Below are 22,959 nucleotides of genomic sequence, written 5' to 3'. Positions count from 1 at the left end.
ATGCTGTAAAGACAGAGAAAAGGTTAAAAGACAGCAAAAAGGAAAGTGACTTGTGGTGTGGAAAGAATCAAAAGGATGTCAGCTGACAGATGTGTGGAAAGCCATGAAGACGGGAATGAGCGGTTTAGCTGCCTGGTTTCTTGCATTGTTGGGGTAATCTTTGTTTGCACTGCCTCATACGACTCTTCCCGGAATAAAATTCCACTGGCTCTTTCATTTTTATTGATTTCTTCTTCTGGGTCGCTTTCGGTTTGACTTTGCATTCATAAACTTACAAATTATTCATTAATTACCATATTTTTTAGGTTTTACGAGTAAGTAAATCATATCGCCGTTCAGATATATTTGTTATGATTGACTTTTTTTCCTCAAACTTTGACCAACAATATTTATTTACTTTAGTTAAATATAAATTGAAATGAGTAATATTAGATTTATCATTAAAAGTACTTTAAGCATCCATGATATGTTTATCTATTTACGGTATAGAAAAGATGAATCTTTAATGGATGAAAAAAAGTCAGCAGTAACGAATATTTGACACAGAAGGGAATAGACGGTTGATTAGAGAGATGATGCCACCCACGAGTTGTGAAAATGGAGGCTGCCACGAGTTAACCAAAGGCAACGGAAAGAATGCCTAGCGCTAAGGATCCCTGAATTCATCCGGGAAAATCAACTTAATTGTGTCTCCCCTTATTATTCTGATTATCTTCTCTTTACAAAATCATTGGCAACAAAATGAGCTTTACATATGCTAATTTTTTTTTCGGTTCACACAATACAGACGCAGACGCTCACATACACACACTCACCCCTACGAACCCTACGAGCACTTACATATGCTAATTTTGGGAAGACACACTTATCAAAGTCAGAGCCAGCTCTAATCTAAATATGTGTAACTTTTTATTGTTTATTCATATCAAACTTAACTCTCTTCATTAGAATAGAACTTAAGTCATTGCATTTCTCATGCTGTAATAATACAGAAAAAGAACCAGAGAAAAGTTATTTTAAGGAGACAAAAAGCTTCAAAAGGTTATTAGACTCTTTTAGTCTTTAATAATGTATTATATACATGAAGCACTAGCAAGTAGTACGTGAACATGAATTGTGACGCCATGGAGACAACAAGCTACCTAACGTCCTTCCTTCCTTTCATTCTTAGAATTTAGAAAAGTACAAGCCGAATCAACCTATCATTATGATTGTGGCTCACAAGAGCAGTATTTATGTACCCATCAACGGCTAAAAAAGCACCCCAAACTTCACACTTGTCGGGTTGGAATGGTTATGGAGACTGATTGAGATTGGTTAACTAACACCATGACACGATGGAATTGGATTTAAATAAGCTATTCCTACTCTTATTTTCGTATGTGTTTTGTCCTCCTTCCAAACACTTAAAATATTAAGTAATTGCTTTGTTGTTCGAGGATTTACATAGTACTCCAATAGTTCAATAAGACCTTTCAAAAAAAAAAATCATACGAGATTATCCTTTTAATCTTCGTGAAGCACCTGGTCATACAAGATGGAAAATCATAGTCATCTATGGTTGGGCGGTGCGTGCCGACGTGTTCCCTTGACCACACAATTCCAGTGAGCCTGACGCCAGCTATGGTTGGTGGATCGAGCTGAGACGTTTCTCCCACACACTTTTGCTTGTACACACGCGGCAAGCATGCCATGCATGTACTAAACGTGTTTTTTTTTTGGAGCATGTAGTTTCTTCAGTAAAAGGACCAAACGTGTCATCTTTGGTATAGCTGTGATGCTAGTGCCTATCTCTACATTTCCGTATAAAAAGTCAAAACAAAAAAAAAATCATATGATCCGTATGAAAAGCTTGTGGGCACTAAAATAAAAGGTAAAATTAAAATAATTCCAAGAGCACTAATTCATCACGTATCACTTGCATGGTACGTGCTCCGTATCAGATGCAGATGTACTAGTACAGCGTATTCCTTCAGTTATGAAATGCTCACAGTTACGTGCAAGGAATGTGTGGGTTAGCAGCTTACTCATGGGTTTGACATCATGCATGCTCGATTGCTTGTGTACCATAACACGCAAATTCCAGGATGATCACCTCTAATTAATTGGGTAATGTTGACGTGCATGCCTTCCAAGTGGTTTTTAATCATGCATCAACATCTGTTCTTTCTGGATAACACTTTGCATCAGCATCTTCAAATCCGGACAAAACTATCATAACATCACCACCACCACCACATAGATGGAAAAGTTATGGCCACGCGATCGAAACCAGCAAAGAAACATGGCAAAACATCGAGTGCCATTTTCAGGTTACAGCCAGAGTACCATCTTATGCTAACTTCAACTCTACTTCAAACAAGAACTGATCGCAAGTTTCCAAACAGACATGTGCCAAGCTCCAATGTGTAACTGAAGAGGGCTTCTTAACCTGAGCAACCCTAGCACTTCAGTGAAAGATCAAGCCTCTATCTCATAGCCGGACCAGGCGAAGCCTCTGATATCCCAACGCTTCCTTCTACCTCAGACACACTTGTCTCGCCGGCATAGCTCTGATCACCCCCAGCCAACGCTGGGTTCATCTCTCGATCACGGCGGGCCTCGAGCTCCATGATCTCCTTGATCCGCACCACAACGTCTGTCATCGTAGGCCGCTCCCTGAACACTTCTTGCTTGCAATGCAGTGCCAGGTCGGCAACTTTCCAGACGGAGTTGATGTCGTAATCGCCTCCCATCGATGAGTCTATGATGCTCTCGATGCTGCCTTGATCCAGGTTTTGGTGCACCCACTCGCCAATGTGGATGCTCACGCTGTCGTTTATTGGCACGACGGGGGAATGGCCGGTGATGAGCTCCAGGAGAACAACACCAAAGCTGTAGACGTCACTCTTCTCGCTGATGTGGTAACTTCGGTAATACCTGAGCAAGGTAAGAGTTTAGTTACTACTTGCATTTGACCTAAAAAAAAAGTGACTACTTGCATTTGGTCGACATGTTAAAGATGTGATTCATACACAATGCTACTCTAGGTAATGCTGATGAAAAAGAACATTTAATTGAAGCTGGAAGTGGATTAATATATAGGAGAGAAAAGCACTAGACGTACTCAGGATCTAAGTAGCCCATTGTACCAGCTGGTTGAGTAGTGATATGTGTTTTTGAGTCACTGAAAGCCTTGGTCAGACCAAAATCAGCAATTTTAGCACCAAGGTCTGTGGTCAAGAGGATGTTCCTACTCTTCACATCTCTGTGGATCAATGCTGGCTTACATCCAACGTGCAGGTACTCCAGACCTGTGATAAAGTAAATACGTACATTTTTGTAAGTGTACAGGTATAAAGGTAATCTCAGAAATTGAACGGTTCATTCATACCTTGAGCAGCATCAAGGGCGATTTGAAGACGTTGCTCCCAAGTGAGTGATTTACTAGTAGAAGTGTCTACGCACATCAACAGAAATTGAACACAATCAGTATACATTTAAAATAAATGTTGGAGAAATGCATGCACTTCATAGACTCTAAAACAAGTGTGCTTCCATGCAGCGAGTAAGCGCAACTGCTTTAGGATATACGAAAGCTTCTTTGAGAAAATGTAGTATCCCTCTGTAATTTGAATGCCAAGATATAGAACCTTTCTGATTTCTAATTTTGGACAACTAAAACGAGGATTATCTTATATAAGCATCTATATTTGAATAGATATGATGAACAACCTCTCAGATGATCCTGCAGGTTCCCTTCAGGCATGTACTCGTAGACAAGGGCCAAATGATTTTTGTCCTTGCAATAGCCAATCAAGGACACCAAGTTCTTATGATGTATCCTTGTCAAATGCTGAGCCTGCAGCATAATTCAGAGAACTAGTTCAGAAAAAAAGGCATGATGTTTCTTCACTGTTACTTCTTCAAATCGATTTCCTTTTACCTCAGCCAGAAACTCTTTACCCCCTTGTGAAGATGACTCTGAGCGCACTTTCACAGCAACTGGGTTTCCATTCTCCAAGTAACCAAGGAAGACAGCTCCAAACCCACCTTTGCCGATCTCTTGTCTAAAATTATTCGTAATATGCTTTAGTTCTCTGTAAGAGAATTCACGGTTTTCAAGTAATGCTGTTTCATCTTTGGGACCACTAGCCCTTCTCTTAGCTGCAAACACATGGAAAGAGTATTAGTAAGAAAACAATTACAACAGTGTGTAATGTACAAAAAAGTAAACCATGACTTCCACCTGACTGTATTACCTTTTTCCTTGAGTATTCGGCACAGCAGAAAAATTGAGATAACAAATAAGGCAATAACGGCAACTGTTGGAATGATTATGGCAGTAAGAATTGCCCCATTAATTTTCTTTCGACCTGATCCACAGGTGGTACCATTTCCACATAAGTTTGCATTATTACCGAGCCTGGTAGCATCAACGTGTATGAAACGATTTGCAATTTCACATTAAGAGTATGCTTCCAGCAGAACCCAAATAAAGAGAGATGTTCTATACATTCAGTTATCAATTGGATCTAAAAAATAAATAGGCAAAGGAAGCAGAAAGAGTCACTGTTCTCTTTTACCCAGAAAGAATTACATTAAACAATCCCATAAAAATGCATTGGGACTTGGGAGAGAGTGAAATGAGAATTGAAATTCTTGAATGCCCTCTAGTGCGGATAAAAAATCCAAACACAAGCAGATTTTTGTTTACTATCAAAGTTATGATACTGTCCTAATTTTTACTGTATAACAATTACTACCTGGTAATGAGTTACTTTTTGCTTTCTTAATAAATGGACTGTTACAGAAACTGAGGAACAAGAGAAAATAAAATAGGATGTACTATGTCAATAGTTTTAAAATATAATCACATTCTCCAAACACGTTGAATAAATAACTTGATTTCAAACTCGTTTGCTCTATAGTTTGGTAATATAAAAATAAAAAAACAAACCTTATTGATAGAGTCCCATTTTGCGATTTTTTAAGAAGACTGTAAGGAATTGGTCCACTAAGATCATTGCTGGAGAGATCCCTATAAAGAAAAATCATGGCATATAAAAAGTTTGTTCTATGAAGATTTCAAAACTTGAGCAGATATTTAGTAATACTTACAGAAAAACTAGTAATGGGAGCTGCCCAAGAACATCTGGAATGGAGCCATATAAGTTGTTGTGTGACAAATCCCTGGGATAGGTAACAGTTCTTGTAAGAAATAACTTCTAAGTTAAGGAGAAATAAGATGATTCAGTAGTACTATTTATTAGCTCACGCAAGAAGAAAAAGAAACACTACACTAGTCACTGCATACAGGCTCTGCTTCTGTCCTAAAACATATACATGACTAGTTTTCTGTCAAAACACCATTTTAGTGCTCGGTGGAGAAATACAAAAAAGAGGATAATTGTTCAAGCACCCAGGCTACATGGGGACACAAGAAAATTTTGCTAAATTTACTGTGGTATGCCATATGAAGTTTAAAACAGTCTGTTCAGTGATTCAGCCGCAAACATGCCAATTATCTTAGGAATTTATGTGCAAGAAAGTTTAATTTGCTAGTAGTATTGAAAGAAAAATGTTGCAGCACATTTTTTTTGTCTACAGTAAGACATTCTGGAAATCGTACAGGTACTGGAGTGCTTTTAGATCTCCAAAATAAGTAGTAATGGAGCCAGCCAACCCATTCGAAGACAAGTTTCTGCAAATAAATAAATAAGGAATTTGGAATAGTCAGTTCCCCTTTTGAGATGTCCTGATGTTTCTTTGGAGAGTCTAAATAATCAACCTATAACAATTCAGTCTCTTCTTTCTTTATTTCAAATATGACTGAAACTTACAATGCTGTTATTCTTGAGAGACCAGCTGGAGGATAGGTACAGTTCAATCCTTCCCATGCAAAAGCTTTTGGAGCACATGGGTCACCCATCCAGTTTTTGCTCACACCAAAAGTTTCTTGTATTGCCATCATGGCTCTAGCTGGTATGCAAAAAACAAGAAAAATAGTTATATGAACAAGCAAGCATTTAAGATACTACGAATGCACCTAAAATTTGTATGCAAAAAAGAAAAAGAAAAATAGTTATATGAACAAGCAAGCATTTAAGATACTACAATACCAGTACAACTAAAATTTGATATAACACAAATGTAGCACAGTTAGTTTTACTACTACTCATATTACGAAAATTGTAAGAAAACCTAAAGTTGATACAGCAAGTAATTATAAAAAAGTTAAAAACTGTATTAATATCACATTGATAATCCATACCATCTCCAGGATTGGTTGCAGTCTCAGTTATTGGTTTCATCAAATACATCTCCATGGCATTGAGAATAGGTGGGAGCGTTGCATTTTTTGTAGCAACAAGTGAGATGTTATACATTTCCTGCCCCTGAACAATGCCAGAAATGGAATCGGCAAAGAGGAAAGGTGGAGTGTAAGGTTTTGTGTTCCATGTGCTGTTATTGACAATGATATCAAACTGTCGCAGTGTATTGCTTGCTACACTCTGCAACTCAGCAAAGTAGAAAACAAAGAAGTATCTGGAGCTGATATTGACTGAGGGATCAGATGGATCCCATGAGAAATCAATTCTTGAGCCATTGACAGGTGTTGCGGCATTTTGCATGACAGCTGATGGCACGTCGTAGGCATCAGTTAGGTAATTCTGAACAACAGATGTTGCGGATGTCTCTTTCCAGCTTGGGATTGTGTCATATGTGGACCAGAGGCGATCGTGGGGATCCAACGGGTACCTGTTTGGACCAAAGAAATATGTTTGTTAAATAAAAATGTATTAAAGATGGAGCAAAAGATAACCGTTATTTTTCAAAAAGAACAGCTCTTCTGAGACAATCCATACATAAGATGGTTAAAATGAGAGGCTATAGTCATTCATAAAAGTGGTTTCTTTTCCTTTTCCTATTTATTTTCAACAAGTCCACAAGATATCGTGGTGTACGAAATATTTGCATCATCACAGTTTCTACTTTTATCAATCAACAGGGTGGTTAGACTGACTTGGCCAGTTGAAATTTCATACATTCAGAACTAAATTCAAACTCACCGGACTATGGAATTGTCTGTGGGCCCCATGTTAAACCGATTAGAATTGATCAGCACAAGAGATTGACTAGAATTTGACTCTGGATAAAGAGTACTCTTCAATGGCCTCAAATCCAGCCCAGATATAAATGGAGTTCCCATCCCTTTGTTCACCAAACAAACTTGCAGGTAATCAGCAGGAGCTGCAACTATGATGTCCATCCAATTAACTGAAGTTGGACCACTGAACTGAACTTCATGCCAATAATTTGTCCCCAGGTACAGATCAAATACAGGAAGCTTGTTCAGGCCATCGTAGTTTCCATAGTAGAAGGTTGCACGAACAAAGTACTTGTTTCCTGCAACCAAGGATCTCAAGGTGTAGCAATTCCTCGTGCCATCTGGAAAGAAGCGGACATTATAATTGCGCCATGCTAGCGATGGTTTGATGTAGTTTGAAGAGATGTTGCGGCTTTGTCCTGAGCTGATAAAATCATGGTCTGAGACATATACTATGCTTGAAGCGAGATCTTGGTACGAAGAGTTCTCCCGGATGCCACAATCAATGCTTATGAAACCTGTAAAAACAAAATATTAAGTAAAAGTTACTCTGCCAAGCACACCATCATCAAGATTCAAAAACTAATTATCATCCAAAAGGGATTGCTCAGACACATGGATCTTTGAATAAGCTTTTGTCAAATTGTTGGATTTTCATCTTTTACACGAGAAGGCTTTGCATCGAACATTCATATGAACAATGTAAGCATACCTTTCCATTGTAAACTAAATGAAATCAGAGTTGCACAATTTGGGAATACACACCTCGGCTATCAGGCTGGCCACTGGTATGCTTCAAGATGCAGAATAGGAGAACTGCAACACATAGCTTCATGCTTCCTATTCACCCTTATGATCACTGGACATAAAGAGAGACCTACTACTTGAGAGAGACAAAGACTATATATGCATATGGACAAAGCATATCCATCAGACCAGCACATTTGCAAATATTTACACATGCATATTTTATGAGCTTGTGCTATCCTGCTATCGCAGGGCAAGAAAGTCAACAATCAGGGAACTTCAACCAGGTGTGTTGTCGTGAGTGGTGTGTGTGTGTGTTTGTAAGGGCTCTTCCCCTTTTTTCTTCTTAATATAATGATATGCAGCTCTTCTGCGTGTCGGAGAAAAAAACAATCAGGGAACTAGGTCAGGCATTAATCATGCTCCCGCGAATAGAGAGGAGACAAGTAAAGCACCCTTGCAACTCCTATAATTGATTCTTTAGATCAAAGGGTTTTTAACTCTTATAATTGTACTGACTCCTTTATCTGCAATAATCAAAATCGAGTGTCTTTCAATAACACACTATGCAGCTAAATTAAGTTGATGCAGCTCACATTGCGGACCCCAAAGGCTTGCGCCAGGCAATTCAGATTTCAGAATAAGTATTGATGAATACTGACCTGAGAAAAGCAAGCCCAATTCCATTCGAACTCAGAAAATTTGGTCCAGGAGATAGCTAATGGTGACATAGCTTTGGTGTGCCGCTTAAATCATTATCCTCCATCCTCCTGTTGACCTACAATATAGTATTAAGTTGATCATAACGAATCTTTGAGGTGGCATACACAGATAAAATCAAGGGGAAAAAAGTATGTCTGCCGCTGACTTGATTTAGAGTAACCAACAAGTGCTTCGTTTATTCCCATAGTAATAGCTTAATAAGCACTGAACCTTCTACGCGCGGAGCCTACCTGTACCTACTGCGGAGCATACCTTTGCGCAATGCGCGGCAACTTCCCCTCTGACCAGGACAAAGATGGTTAGCGCCTTCGGAGACCCTGAGGTCGGCACGCGCGACGCCTTCTCCCCGACGGCGTCACGCCAACGGTCAGGTGAAGCCGGCCGTCAGGCGCCCAGCGGCAACCAAACGAGGCACCTTTTTCTTTTTCAGTCGGTCCTCAGTGCGCATGTCGGCGCGCACTCCACGAGTCGCCGCCGCCGCCGGGCACACGCTGGCCCAGCGGCCGTGGCACGCCGAACACCCCACGCGCGCGCCGACGCGGCGTCAGGCCCATGAACGTCGGCGCGCATCGCCTCCGGAGCCCAGCTCACCGACACCTCCCAGGGCTCACCGGGAAGCATTTCATCGGACGCCTTCTGCGGCGCCGGTGAAAGCCAGCGCGAGCGGCGGTGGGCGCTGGCTGCGGCATTCCCTCGAACACCTGCCGAGCAACGGATACGCGGCACGCCGGGGCCTCCAGCCCTCCAGTAATCCAGCTCGTCAGCTGATGTTTGAGTGTGTCTAATACATTAACGTTAAATATTATTACGTAATTGATTTATGATCCAAAATTATGGCGGATCCAAGAACGGAGAAGGGGATAATACATGGCGACAAGTTAAAAAGATTCCGTTAGCTTCGCAGCTCAAAGCTACTCCGTTCCTGTCAAGAACACGTAGCACTGACCTCTCCTTCACAATAATTGACAACGTTGACTTTACTGTTTGACATCGACTATTTGTCTTCTATTCAAATATTTTACACGGATAGACATAAAACTAGTGTATGCTTAAAGTACTTTTGATAACAAATGTAATGATGTTTTTCTCGTGTTTTTTTTAACTTTTATATGCTGGCCGTGCTAGTGCTTCTTTTAAAAAAAACAAAAACAAGAACTTTAAACTTTCAATTAATAACGAGAAGAAAAGGAGAGTTCATGATAATTTACGGTTTTGTGCCACTCAGCAAATCTGCTTTTCCAAAAGCTTGCAGAGAGAAATGGCACAAGCTCCATTGTGTAACTGAAGAGGGCTCTTAACCTGAGCAACCCTAGCACTTCAGTGTCAGTGAACGATCAAGCCTATCTCATAGCCGGTCCAGGAGAGGCCTCTGATATCTCCCCAACGCCGAGTTCCCTCGCCGGCATAGCTCAGATCATCACTAGCCACCACCGCCGAGTTCCGCTTCATGTCGCGGCGGGCTTCGAGCTCCACGCTCTCCTTGATCTGCGCCACCACGTCCGTCATCGTAGGCCGCTCCCTGGAGATTTCTTCCTTGCAATGCAGTGCCAGGTCGGCCACGTTCCATACTGAGTTGACGTCGTAGTCGCCCCCCATGCTTGAATCTATGATGCTCTCGATGCTGCCTTGGTCCAGGTTCTGGTGCACCCACTCGCCAATGTGGATGCTCACGCTGTCATTTATCGGGACAACACAATTGTGGCCGGTGGGTGGGGGAGCTTAAGTGCAAAATAACTCTATTTATTGGATTAGCATCTTGTGACCTTGATTCATAGTTTTCAAAGTTGCACGAGATAGATGGTTTGTACTTATTAGTTACTACTTGGACGACATATTATATATGTGTTTCATTCCCATAAGACAATGCTACTCAGGTAATGCTGATGAAAAAGGACATTTTTCCTGAAGCTGGAAGCGGATTACTATACAAGAGATAAGTTATACAAGACGTACTCAGGATCCATGTAGCCCATTGTACCAGCTGGTTCAGTGGTGATATGTGTCTTTAAGTCGCTGAAAGCCTCGGTGAGACCAAAATCAGCAATCTTAGCCCCAAGGTCTGTGGTCAAGAGGATGTTCCTACTCTTTACATCTCTGTGAATCAATGCTGGTTTACACGCAACATGCAGGTACTCCAGACCTGCGACGAAGTAAATATGTTTCTTTTTTTTATGTAATAGTATAAGATAATCTCAGAAACTAGATGGTTCATTCATACTCATACCTTGAGCAGCATCAAGGGCAATTTGAAGACGTTGCTCCCAAGTGAGTGATTTACTAGAGAAGTGTCTAAGCATATCAACAGAAATCGAACACCGAGTAAAACAAAAGAAGAAGAAATCGAACACGATCAGTATAGACTTAAAATAAATGTTGTTAAAACGCATGCACATCATTCACTCTAAAATAAATTCACTCTAAAATGAATTGCTTCTTTGAGAAATGTAGCATTCCTCAGCAATTTGAATGTCAAAATATAGCGCAGAGCTAATTTCTAATTTTGGAACCTAAAACCAGGATTATCTTATATAAGCACCTATATCTAAGGGCAATTTCGTTCCTTATTTGCCACCCAAAAAAAAACTTGCAATCCCTCATATGCCATCGATGTGTCTATGACATGTGGGACCCTCCACAATCACAGTGGCATATGAGGGATTTAGGGTTTAACCAGTGGCATGTGAGGAATTTTTCCTACATTAAACTAGCTATGACAAACAACCTCTCAGATGATCCTGCAAGTTCCCTTCAGGCATGTACTCATAGACAAGGGCCAAATGATTTTTGTCCTTGCAATAGCCGATCAAGGATACCAAGTTCTTATGATGTATCCTTGTCAAATGTTGAGCCTGCAACATAATTCAGAGAAATGTTGCTCATAAGGGAGAAAAGGCAGAACAAATCTTAAACAGACGGTTACACAAGAAAAAAAAAGGGTGGATACAGGGAAAAATGACTGCATTTTATCATTATATTTCATAGGGGGAGCTTGAATGGAAATCTTATTTAAATTGATTTCCATTTACCTCAGCCAGAACTCTTTATTCCCTTGTGAAGATGACTCTGACCGAAGTTTCACAGCAACTGGGTTTCCATTCTCCAAGTAACCAAGGAAGACAGCTCCAAACCCACCTTTGCCAATCTCTTGGCTAAAATTATTTGTAATATGCTTCAGTTCTCCGTATGAGAATTCTCAGTTCTCAAGTAATACTGTTTCATCTTTGGGACTAGTAGCCTCTCTCTTAGCTGCATACATATGAAAAGAGTATTAAAAGGCAGCAAATACAAACGTACATAATGCACAAAAAAATAAACCATGATTTCCTTCTTACAGTATTACCTTTTTCCTTGCGTGTTCGGCGCAGCAGAACAATTAAGGTAACAAATAATGCAATGATGGCAACTGTTGGAATGATTATGGCAGAGAGAAATGCCCCATTCGTATTCTTTCGACCTGATCTACAGGTAGTACCATTCCCACATAAATTTTCATTATTACCAAACCTGGAAGCATCAAAATGCACGGAAAATTCACATTAAGAATATGCTTCCAAGATAACCCAAACAAAGAGAGACGTTTTGTACGTTTAGTTATCAATCCGACCTAAAAATAACTGGGAAAAGGGTAGGAGTACTGTGTCCTCAGAAGTGCTGTTTACCCAAAACAATATTACACCAAAGAATTAGAATTCTTTGATGCCTTGCAGTGTGGATGAGAAATCCAAATACAAAGCAGAAATTTGTTAACTACCGAAGTTCTGATATTGTCCTAATGCCACTAACTATTAAAATTAGTACTGGGTAATGGGATACATTCTGCCTATGTTTTAAATGGGACTTTCAAAGAAACTGAGGAAGAAGAAAAATGCAAATAAAAAAGTATATGTTTAAAACATATATTATGACACAAAATCAACGAATTTGAAATATAACCGCATCCTTCAAGCATGTTGATAAATATTTTTCTTCGAATAAATAGTTTGATTTAAAACTGGTTTGCCCTATAGTTTGGTAATATAAAAAGTATACGACATACCTTATTGATAGAGTCCCGTTTTGGGATTTTTAAAGAAGACTGTAAGGAACTGGTCCACTAAGATCATTGCTGGAGAGATCCCTATGAAGAAAAAACAAGGCATATAAAAAGTTTGTTCTATGAAGATTCCAAAACTGGAGCAGATATTTAGTAAGACTTACAGAAACACTAGTAATGGAAGCTGCCCAAGATAATTTGGAATGGAGCCAGACAAGTTATTGTGTGACAAATCCCTGAGATAGATAACAGTTGTAAGAAATAGGTTTAAGGTATGGGGAATAAAATGTTTCGGTAGTACTATATATGAGCTTAACTTTATGACAGACTGCAAACAGGCTTCCTCTTCTCTCTTAAAACATATATTTCACATCATAGTTTTCTTTAAAAAGGTAGAACTTTTAGAGTTTGGTGAAGACATACAAGAAAGAGAACAAGTAACCAAGCATACAGGCTAAACAGGAACAAATGAAATTCAACAAATTTACTGCCATATACTGTATGAATCTTAAAACATTCTGCTCAGTAATTCAGCCTCAAACATTGCCAATTATCTTAGAGATATGTGTAAGGAATCCTGTTGGTTTAGAATATGGCTAGTGTGCCAATTCTTTTTATATAAAAAACTCAGCCGGTGGGGGAAAGACCGCCCCCATGGTTTTCTACAGGAGAGAAGACCCCAGCCATACCGGCCGAGAAAACCTCCAAACCCTGGCCTCACCCTATAGGGCCGCTACGTAATCTAGGCCGACCACAACCTTAGGTTGGCGACCACTACAACTACCCCCTGTAGGAGGGCCCAAACCAACCACATTCTTTTGATATAGACAATTTAGTTTCCTCCAAGATATATGCTATTTTAGTTACACTATACTAAACAGTGCAGAAATCTTCAAACATACCAATGAAAAACAAGCAGAGGGGAGGATTTTGCAAGTAATACTGAAACAAAAATGTTGTAGCAAATTTTATCGTCTAGAGTGAGATATTCTGGAACTCCTACAGGGACTGGAGCGCTTTCAGATCTCCTAAATAAGAAGCAATTGAACCGGCCAACCCACTCGAAGACAAGTTGCTGCCAAAAAATGAGGAATATTGAACAGTTAATTTCTCCTTTTGGTATGTACAAATGTTTTTCTTTATTTCATATGTGACTGAAACTTACAATGCTGTTATTCTTGGGAGACCAACTGGAGGATAGGTACAGTTCAATCCTTCCCATGCAAAAGCTTTTGGAGCACATGGGTCACCGATCCAGTTTTTGCTCACACCAAAAGTTTCTTGGATTGCCATCATGGTTCTAGCTGGTAAAATAGGTATATGGACAGGCAAGACTTTAAGCACTAAGATACCAATACATATAAAATATGATAAGAAACAAACATAGCACAGTTAGGTTTACTACTTTTCAATGTAAAAAAGAGTTACTTTTGAAAATTGTAAGAAAACCTAAGATCAATACAGTAAGTGATTATAGAAAATTTACAAACTGTAATAGATATCACATCATTAAATTCATACCATCTCCAGGATTGGTTGCAGTCTCACTTATGGGTTTCACCATGGCATTGAGAATAGGTGGGAGTTTCGCGTTTTTCGTAGCAACAAGTGATACGCTATGCCCTGCCTGCCCCTGCACAGTGCCAGAAAAGGACTCGGCAAATTGGTATGGTGGAGTGTAAGGTTTTGTGTTCCATCTGTTATCGACAATTATATCAAACTGTCGCAGTTCATTGCTTGCTACACTCAGCAATTCAGAAAAGTAGAAAACAAAGAAGTATCTGGAGCTGATATTCACAGAGGGATCAGATGGATTCCAAGAGAAATCAATTCTTGAGCCATTGGCAGGTGTTGCGGCATTTTGCATGATGGCCGATGGCACATCGTAGGCATCAGTTAGGTAATTCCGAACGGCATATGTTGCAGATGTCTCTTTCCAGCTTGGGATCGTGTCAAATGTTGACCAGATACGATCATGGGGATCCAATGGGTACCTGTTTGGGCCAAAGAAGAAAATGCTTGTGTAATACAGTTCATTCATTTGATAAAGAAATGTATAAGGTGGTGCAAAATTAACCATCTTAAGTACATCTATTTTTTAAAACTATCTTAAGTACATCTATTCTGAGACAGTCCATGCAAAAAAAATGGCTAAAACAAGCGGCCACATTCATACAAAGATGTTTTCCTTTCTATTCCAATTTATTCTCAACAAGTCCACAATACACTGAGGTACTTCCAAAATGCTCGTGTCATAAAAAAATTCCGACTTTATCAACCAACAGGATGATTAGTTAGACAAATTTGGCCAGTTAAACTTGATGCATACAGAACTAAATCCAAACTCACCGAACTATGGAATCATCTGTGGGCCCTATGTTGAATCGATTGGAATTGATCAGCACAAGAGGTTGACTAGAATTTGCCTCTGGATAAAGATTACTCTTCAGTGGCCTCAAATCCATCCCTGAGATGAATGGAGTTTCCATCCCTTTGTTGACCAAACAAACTTGAAGGTAATCAGCAGGAGCCACAACTATGATGTCCATCCAATTAGTTGCACCTGCATCACTGAACTGAACTTCATGCCAACGATTTGTCCCCAAGTACAAATCGAAAACAGGAAGCATGTTCAGGCCATCGTAATTCCCATAGTAGAAGGCTGCGCGAACAAAGTACTTGTTTCCGGCAACCAAGGATCTCAACGTGTAGCAATTCCGTGTGCCATCTGGAAAGAAGCGGACATTATAATATCGCTGTGCTAGTGATGGCTTGATGTAATCTGCAGAGATGTTGTGGTTTTCTCCTGAGCTGATGAAACCATGGTCTGAGACATATATTATGCTTGAAGTGAGATCTTGATACGAAGAGTTTTCCGGGATGCCACAATCAATCCTTATGAAACCTGCAAGGGAAATATAAGTCAAAAGACTATGGCAAATGAACAATAATGAGGAACTAATTGGCTTCCAAAGATTGTTTGTACAAATTGACCTTCAAGTATGGTTTTGACAAATGGTTCCATTTTCCTCTTTTATAGGCTTTCCATCCAGCATTTGTATTATCAACCATGCAGGCATACATATACCTTTGGAATGCACACACACATAAGCAGTTGAGCTCCGCAAGCATTTTTCACTGTGTATCATCTGAACATAAAGAGTTGCAGATTCAGGACAACGCACCTCAACTATCTGGCTGGCTGCTGGTATACTGCAAGATGTAGAACAAGAGAACTGCAGCACACAGCTCCATGCTTGTTGTCGACCCTTATGAGAACATAAAGAGGGACCTTCTAATAGACAGAGACTATATATGCCTATGATAAAGCATATGCATGGGAGTAAAAGCCAATGACAGGTATCTATGCATGCGTATCTTACTAGATTGTCCTATGCCGCAATTGTGGGCAAGAAAGTCAACGTACGAGGAACTAGGTCAGGTATTATCCAATTAAAAGATATCTTGTTACTACTTGATTTCGCCCCACCAATAGCGAGGAGGCAAGTACAGCATTCTTACAACTCTTACAGTTGATCTTACTCTTTTCTTTGCTATAGTCAAAACATATCTCTCATAGTCTCATGATCACCAATACAGAATACACATAAAGATGGCACAGCTCACATTGTGGGACCTGGGGCTTGGGCGGGGAATTTCAGAATATGCATTAAGCCAGTGTTTCTCAGGAATGGGACTGACATAAAGATCTTGCGGAATTGTGGTGCATAATTTAATCACTATCCTTCATCAACCTATTGACCTGATACAATATATACTATTAAAAAGATCATAATGAATCTTGCAAGCGGCATATACACAGATAAAATAAAGGAAAAATCTATGTTTGTAGGTAACTTGATACTAAGCCCTGAACCTTCTACACACTAGTACATGCTTTTTTTTAAAACTTAAAACGGCACTGCCATATCGTTTAAGAAGAGGAGAAAAAGTTCAGGATTACATAACCTATATTACATTCCTAAGCTTAAGCTCAATACTCGGATTACACCCCGTTATCATCGATAAGTACATGCTTTACCAACTACTACTTGGACGGCAAAAGAAATCGAGACGACAGGTACTCGTCTCGCATGGAGCCTACCTGAATGTACTGCAGAGCACACCTTTCCGGAATGCGCGGCGACTTGGCGCCTGACCAAGGCGAAGATGGTGGCGGCGCGACTTCGGAGACCCCGAGGTCGGTACGCGCAATCCCTTCCTCCCCCTCCCCGACGACGTCACGTGAACGCTCTCAGGCGATGCGGGCATGCGGCCGGCCGTCAGACGCCATCAGCCAGTGGCCGGCAGCAACCAAACCGAGCACCTTTTTCCCACTCTCCTTGACCTCTCGGTCCGTCGGTCCTCAGTGCGCATGTCGGCGCGCACTCCACGGCGGGCCGCCGCGCGGCGCGTCCACCGCGCTACGCGCACGCCGGCCCAGCGGCCTCGGCACGCACGTAGCGGGCGTAGGCGGCCGGGGAAGTCGCTACGCTACGCCGAACACCCCACGCGCGCGCCGACGCGCATCGCATCCGGCGGCGTAACTCGCCGGCTCCCCCAGGGCTCACGGAGATGCATTTCATCGAACACCTTCGGCGGCGCCGGCGAAGGGCCGGGGGCGAGCGGCGGTGGCGGTGGCTGCGACATTCCCTCGAACACCTGCCAAGCATCGGGTTACGCGGCACGTCGGGCCCTCGAGAGGTCCAGCCCACCAGCAGATCAGCCAATGTCTATTGGGCCGCCGTGCTGACACACGCTCGGGCTTCCTAAAGGCCCACCTGACATCTCTTTCTATCGTGATGAACAAAATAATACACAGCTTTCCTTCGAATGAAATTGCCACGATTAAATTGAAACTCAATTTGTATTTCTTCTTTTCGATTCATCTCTATGTGCAAAACACGAAAAAAAATACTGTTCTCTATGAATCAACAAAAAGAATCATGTATGCATCCATCCTAAATCGACCAATATCGCATTCTTTGAGCTCTTTTCAGATGTTTTATTTTCCGCCATGTCATCGAAATCCTGTATCAGAGATCCTCCACCGGCGCCTCGTCGGTCGCCTCCGCCTCCGGCTGCCGCCGCCGCTGCGGCTGCTGGCCCTCAAGCTGCATGAGCTTGGAGAAGACCCCGACCATGGGCGCGGTGTTGTAGGTGCACGCCTCCGTCTGCATGTACGCGCCGCGGTGGTCGGTGAAGACGTCCTCGCCGTTGGGCCCGCCGACGACGGCGCCGACGAGGTCGTGCGGGTTCTCCCGCCCCGCGCTGTACCACGAGTCGAACCCCTGCAGGCACCCGATGAAGTCCCTGTCGTGCCGGTACGACGCGCTCGACGCCGCCCGGTGGTGCACCCGCCGCGGGTACGCGCCGCCGTACCCGACCAGGTAGCTCGTGCGCATTGGGTTGCTGCCCAGGATGTAGTCGGCCTGGGACCTGGCGAACTCCAGCACCTCGCCGGCCTCGCCGGCGCCGTCGCCGCCGCAGCGGAGGGGCTCGCCGAGGGCGGTGAGCACGTCGGAGTAGACGGTGAGGAGGAAGGCGGCGCCGGAGGCGTACTGGAGGTTGTTCCAGGGGCGGATGAAGAGGAGACCCGCCGGGGTGCGGCCGGCGTTGTGCTCGGCGCCGCCGGGGTTCCGGTTCATGCACGAGCACACGTAGTACTCCGCCTTCGACCGGAGCTGCTCCACCACCGCGAGCTCCTCCGAGCTCAGCCGCAGCCGGCGCTCCTTCGCCTCCACCAGCAGCTGAAACATTCATCATCAGGGTCAACATAGAAATTTGGAACGTATTTGATTTTTCGCTTTGAATGTATTTCATGTTCTTAAAGTATTTTTAAAAACAAAATACTGCAAAACTTCTAGAAATTTGACCGAAGACATCAAAATCATTGTTAGTTCCTGTTAGTCAAACTTTGCGCCAACGCCAAACACTGTACTGCTGTTGACTCCAGGAGAAAGACACTAGGACCAGTAGCTACTGAAATGCCCAGTTGCTCCCTTTCATTGTCATGACCCTAATTTCAGTGTCAACGGAAAATAATTGTGGAGGACCAAATATGATTAAATTTAAGCTGAAGGCAAATAGATAATTGAGAAATTAGAATCCTGGCCACATGATGCTTCTCCCTGGGTTCAGTTTGTCAGGGCTCTGATTGTGATCCAACCACTTCAACCTTTTTCCAAGCATGTAACTACTGTTAGTTGAATGGCCCATGTGTTGATGGATGTGCCATTGTTTTACCTTAAAATTGGCTCTAGTGCTGTCTTCATGGGCAAGAGCTGTGTTGCCGTGCTCCCTCTTTTATTTTATTGTCTCCTTCAAGTTATTTGTGTGCTAACTTTGCTTTCATTAACAAATTTCAAAATGACAATGACTCCTCTGTCCAAGTGCACCAGCAAGACGGCTAGAATCTTCAGAGTTGGTTGATTGGCTCGCTTCAGAACATCACATTCCAAGCATGGTGAGAGAGAGGACAGGCTTGTGGATGCATAAAGAATGTGCATGGTAAGAGATGGCTGCCTTGTATTCTAAGCATAGGGGAGGAACCATGGTCAATGCATTCTGTCAGGGTTAGGAATGCAGTCCATTTCTACAAGACACCCCCAAAATAATGCCATCAGTCTACTCCACTGCAGTTTCATAAATAAATCCCCCAGGGTTAGGAAAACAGTCTGTTTCTTGAAGAATAATGCATGGTACCTAGAGCACATGAGAGAAAAATGTTGTAAATGGTTGGCAAAGGACAAGGGAACAGGTAGAGGAAAGATATGATCTGCTTGCTCATAAACAATTGATGAGGCTTCTATACATGGTCACCATAGTTATGAACAGTGATCCTCTGCTTGATGAGCTAGATTGTGCCTATGTATGTACATGGCTTGCTGAGGGTATATGGCTTCTATCAAAATAAATGCGGATGTGCCAAATCAGCACACAATCTTTCCCCGCGAAAGAAAAGTAAATAGTTAAAATCAGCATGTATTTACTGCATATTCTAAAAAGATCACATACACAACTAAGCATTCCTCTACAAGATGGAGTTGTTGGATGTGGAGATGCTGTGCATCTCCATCAAATTCAAACACAAGCAACGGGGGCAGGGCTATGCTTGAAAGATAGCCCAAGCAAAAGGGAATGGTGCACCAAACAGGCTTGCCCTTCATGCTAGCTTACAACTGGTGCTATACTCACTTTGCAGGCATGCAGTTAAAACATCCATCCACATCAAAGTGGCCCAACCAAAAGAGTATGTTAACCACCTACCCACGGTTCGGGTTCCGGGCCGCCATGTCAGCAATCCACACCCCAATCAACGGTGGAAAATTTTGCTCGACTCCAACCACGACAAGAGGACAAGACGATGATGCAATTAGAAGAAAAAAATGTGCAAATTCATATGTGCTTGAATTCCACATGAATTCTTTTTTCTAAAAAACGGTTTGGATTAATGTAGAATCCGACAAAAAATTCCGACATTTCAAATAAGGCGGAAGACGGCTGTAGGTGTACGTTTACGGCGGTTAACGATGCCCAAATCATAGGAGTGAGTATGCGTGCGGTGCGTACCTCGGATGCCAGGACCTGGAGTCCGGCGTACTTGATGTCCCAGCTGAACTCGGAGACGGCCCATCCGGTGCCGCCGAACGCCTCGGCGTTGGCGATGGCGTAGTCGAGGTAGTCCCGGCGGCCGGTGGCGCGGTGCAGCCAGAGCGCCGCCCACAGCAGCTCGTCCTGGTACCCGCTCGACGACGGGTAGTAGTTCTTGACCACCTCCACGCTCTCGTCGTAGCGCCCCCTGTGCTTGTCGGCGAACTCGAACAGCTGCTGCGCGTGGTGGAGCAGCAGGTGAGCGTAGTGCGCGTCGCCGGCGCGCCGGAACACGGCGGAGGCGGCGGCCATGGCGGCCGCCGTCTCGGCGGCGACCTCGGACCCGGGGTTCTCGGCGTCCACCTTGTATGCGCGGCGCGACGTGGTCATGTCCTCGGGCCGCTGCCAGCAGTAGTGGTCAGAGTCGCCGTCGCCGACCTGGGCCCACAGCTCGTTGGGCGCCGTGTGCGCCTTGACGAAGTAGTCGGTGCCCCACTTGATGGCCTGCAGCGCGTGCGCGAGCTCGCCGGCGGCGGCGACGCCGGCGCCGTACTCGAGGACGCCCCAGGAGAGGAGGGTGACGGTGAACGCCATGGGGAGGCCGAACTTGACGTGGTCGCCGGCGTCGTAGTAGCCGCCGACGAGGTCCACCCCCTGCTCCAGGCCGTCGGTGAGCCCCGAGTGGCCGCGCCACCGCACGCGCTGGTTGTACGGCAGCCGCCCCGACCGCTGCGCCTCGAAGTAGAGCAGGCTCTTGGACAGCGCGTCGCCGTAGTCGTGCGCCGCCGCCGCCGCGGACGCCGACGCCACCGCCGCCGCCAGCGACACGGCGACCACCGCCGCGGCCACCACGAAGCGGCCGGAGACGTCGCTCATTGCGAGAACCGAGCCCGACCAACCACCAGCCGGCGCCGCCCTTCCGCTCCTCCTCCTCCTCCTCCTCCTCCTTCACAAACTCCGGCTGCGGCGCAAACGCAACGCATAGATCAATCAATCGCTCATGGCGATCGAGCTCCTCCGACGATGAATCAAACGGAAACCATCAATCTGAGGCAGCCAACTCGTCGGCGACGCCGCCTCTAATAACTGGGTGCACTAAATAAACTATCTCCAAGATCCACCGGGCTTCCTCTCCTCGTCCTCCTCCTCCTCTTGGCGAAACCGAAACGGCAGCGGCGAGCCGGCAACGGAAGGAATAACTGCAGTAAGCCAGTAAGTGATGGCGGGCTGCTTATTAACTCACTGCCAAATTTAGCAGGGCATCAGCGATGAGACGATGGAGAAGATCAAGCGAGCACGGCACGGCGAGACCACTCAGGAGGAATACGGCAGTGGGGCGAGGCATTTATACCCATGGCCGTGGGTTGGAGCCTGGAGGAGGAAGAAGAAGAGACAAGCAAACGGCGGGGGTAGGAAGGCAAGGCTGCGGAGGCGTGCCATGTAGGAGTAGGAGAGGGCGAGCAGAGGACAGGACGGAGCAGCGGGTTGGTGGACTGAAACCAAAAGGGGCTTGGCTTCGCATGGCGGTGTCTTCGCAAGAGGATGACAGGGACGCCGGCTGCCCGGACGAGCAACTCTCTCTCTCTCTCTCTCTCTCTCTCTCTCTCTCTCTCTCTCTCTCTCTCTCTCTCTCTCTCTCTCTCTCTCTCTCTCTCCACAACTTGCTCTGTTCTTGGTTGGTCCAGCCCGGTCCACGTGGCGAAGGAAGGGGTGCACGGGGCGTCCGATCGCGGATCGACGGCTGGGACGAGGAATCGGTATGCAGACAAAGAAAATGTAATGCTTAAAAATGGAATTGGGCCTAGGTTGAGGGCAAGGCGGATGCTAGCGATGCCGGCGGTGGGCTAGGAACTAGGGGGAGGCCAATAGAGAGAGGATAATGCCGCGAGGGTAGTGGTGAGTGTGATGGACGGCTAGCTAGGAGGCCACTAAGAATGGAGATCACTCCATAAGCAGAAGTGTAGAGCTAGAGGTTGAAGATGAACGGTGTGCATCCGATCTAGATCCAACGGTTATATGAAAATTTTTTTCATCGCCCTGGTGTCCAATTAATGGATTGCCAAAATATTCCACTGTAGTCTTTTTCATAGAAATTAAAGAGAGGGAAAGGGAGTATGGTTTGGACTTGTTTTTCTATGATCTCAGGTGGCATGTCAGGCAGCGGTTTTCTCGACAAGTAAGTAAACGGAGGAATTAAATTCGTAAAAAAAACCAAAAGTCACACACATACACAAAAACTAACCTGTCACAGAATTAATTAAAGACGATAGAAATAAATAAAGCAAGCCCTTAAAGCTGGAAAACAGAAAATATTAAGTTCAAAAAATCTTGTGATGATTTTCCTAGCAAATATATATCTGTTTATATCTATTTACTTAATTACTTATATATATAGTATATGGTGTAGGTGTGCTAGCTACCAGTTGCGAGGCGTGTCGCAGGTGGTCAGGTCTGATGATGAGTAGTTCGTTGCGACGTTGCTGTCAGGTGTCAGTAAGTAACCGGTCGTTCGAGTCCCCCCCGTTCCTCTCCCTCCGCTGCTGTGACAAGTAAGCTTAGAACCGGACGGCCCGGCCAGACAGACAGCACAACTTGTGACCAGTATCGGATGCTTCGTTTGGAATCCAAAACGAAAGCTCCTGCTGGAAGGGGAAAAAAAATGCGTGCTTTTTGACGCACCTGATGAAGAAGCTGCTCAAACAAATAAAGATAGTCCACGTTTACAACAAGCTTGATCAGTTAGTTAGAGAGTTTGAAACAGCGTGTTAGGCGA

The 22,959-nt window shown here is 43.9% G+C and overlaps 3 protein-coding genes and 1 long non-coding RNA gene across 4 annotated transcripts; 1 reads left to right on the top strand and 3 right to left on the bottom strand.

Annotated features, from left to right (window-relative positions):
• Positions 1–2,110: 2,110 nt before the first annotated feature.
• On the bottom strand, positions 2,111–8,615 carry LOC117852229 (probable LRR receptor-like serine/threonine-protein kinase At1g05700). Its single transcript, XM_034734235.2, has 14 exons — positions 8,500–8,615; positions 7,856–7,949; positions 7,053–7,608; positions 6,254–6,741; positions 5,823–5,961; positions 5,612–5,683; positions 5,101–5,172; positions 4,940–5,020; positions 4,242–4,405; positions 3,926–4,146; positions 3,715–3,841; positions 3,374–3,439; positions 3,107–3,293; positions 2,111–2,919 (listed from the first exon to the last, which is right to left on the bottom strand). Exons 2-14 carry the CDS (start codon positions 7,923–7,925, stop codon positions 2,469–2,471), a joined length of 2,694 nt encoding a protein of 897 aa, XP_034590126.1. The 5' UTR covers positions 7,926–7,949; positions 8,500–8,615; the 3' UTR covers positions 2,111–2,468.
• LOC140222032 (uncharacterized) lies at positions 2,795–3,222 on the top strand. Its single transcript, XR_011897530.1, has 2 exons — positions 2,795–2,928; positions 3,030–3,222. It is a non-coding gene; the product is annotated as an uncharacterized lncRNA (long non-coding RNA).
• LOC117852262 (probable LRR receptor-like serine/threonine-protein kinase At1g05700) lies at positions 8,500–17,320 on the bottom strand. The gene is given in 15 exon segments (XM_072291322.1): positions 8,500–8,615; positions 10,514–10,700; positions 10,785–10,957; positions 11,276–11,409; positions 11,587–11,595; positions 11,598–11,806; positions 11,901–12,064; positions 12,597–12,677; positions 12,758–12,829; positions 13,597–13,668; positions 13,759–13,897; positions 14,115–14,587; positions 14,943–15,498; positions 15,588–15,681; positions 15,779–17,320. Coding segments are annotated over 14 exon segments (2,331 nt in total). The 5' UTR covers positions 15,619–15,681; positions 15,779–17,320; the 3' UTR covers positions 8,500–8,584.
• A 121-nt stretch (positions 17,321–17,441) lies between these two features.
• Positions 17,442–21,778, bottom strand: LOC117852252 (endoglucanase 5). The gene is made up of 2 exons (XM_034734269.2): positions 20,166–21,778; positions 17,442–18,343 (listed from the first exon to the last, which is right to left on the bottom strand). The coding sequence occupies exons 1-2, from the start codon at positions 21,060–21,062 to the stop codon at positions 17,630–17,632; spliced, it is 1,611 nt and encodes a 536-aa protein (XP_034590160.1). The 5' UTR covers positions 21,063–21,778; the 3' UTR covers positions 17,442–17,629.
• Between the last annotated feature and the right edge of the window lie 1,181 nt (positions 21,779–22,959).

The sequence above is a fragment of the Setaria viridis genome, chromosome 1 (genome assembly GCF_005286985.2).
Source record: "Setaria viridis chromosome 1, Setaria_viridis_v4.0, whole genome shotgun sequence".
NCBI lineage: Eukaryota > Viridiplantae > Streptophyta > Magnoliopsida > Poales > Poaceae > Setaria > Setaria viridis.
The sequence above is the reverse complement of the archived record's forward strand: the minus strand, read 5'-3'. Positions and strand labels throughout refer to the sequence as shown.

What these genes read in the sequence shown, in the direction of transcription:
- LOC117852229 (XM_034734235.2), bottom strand. Translation starts at nt 7,925, where the DNA reads ATGAAGCTATGTGTTGCAGTTCTCCTATTCTGCATCTTGAAGCATACC. An exon ending in TGGCCAGCCTGATAGCCGAG is followed by an intron (nt 7,609 to 7,855) that starts GTGTGTATTCCC and finishes TTGTTTTTACAG; the next exon opens with GTTTCATAAGCATTGATTGT. An exon ending in CCGAATACTCAAGGAAAAAG is followed by an intron (nt 4,147 to 4,241) that starts GTAATACAGTCA and finishes ATGTGTTTGCAG; the next exon opens with CTAAGAGAAGGGCTAGTGGT.
- LOC117852252 (XM_034734269.2), bottom strand. Translation starts at nt 21,062, where the DNA reads ATGAGCGACGTCTCCGGCCGCTTCGTGGTGGCCGCGGCGGTGGTCGCC. An exon ending in TCCAGGTCCTGGCATCCGAG is followed by an intron (nt 18,344 to 20,165) that starts GTACGCACCGCA and finishes TGAATGTTTCAG; the next exon opens with CTGCTGGTGGAGGCGAAGGA.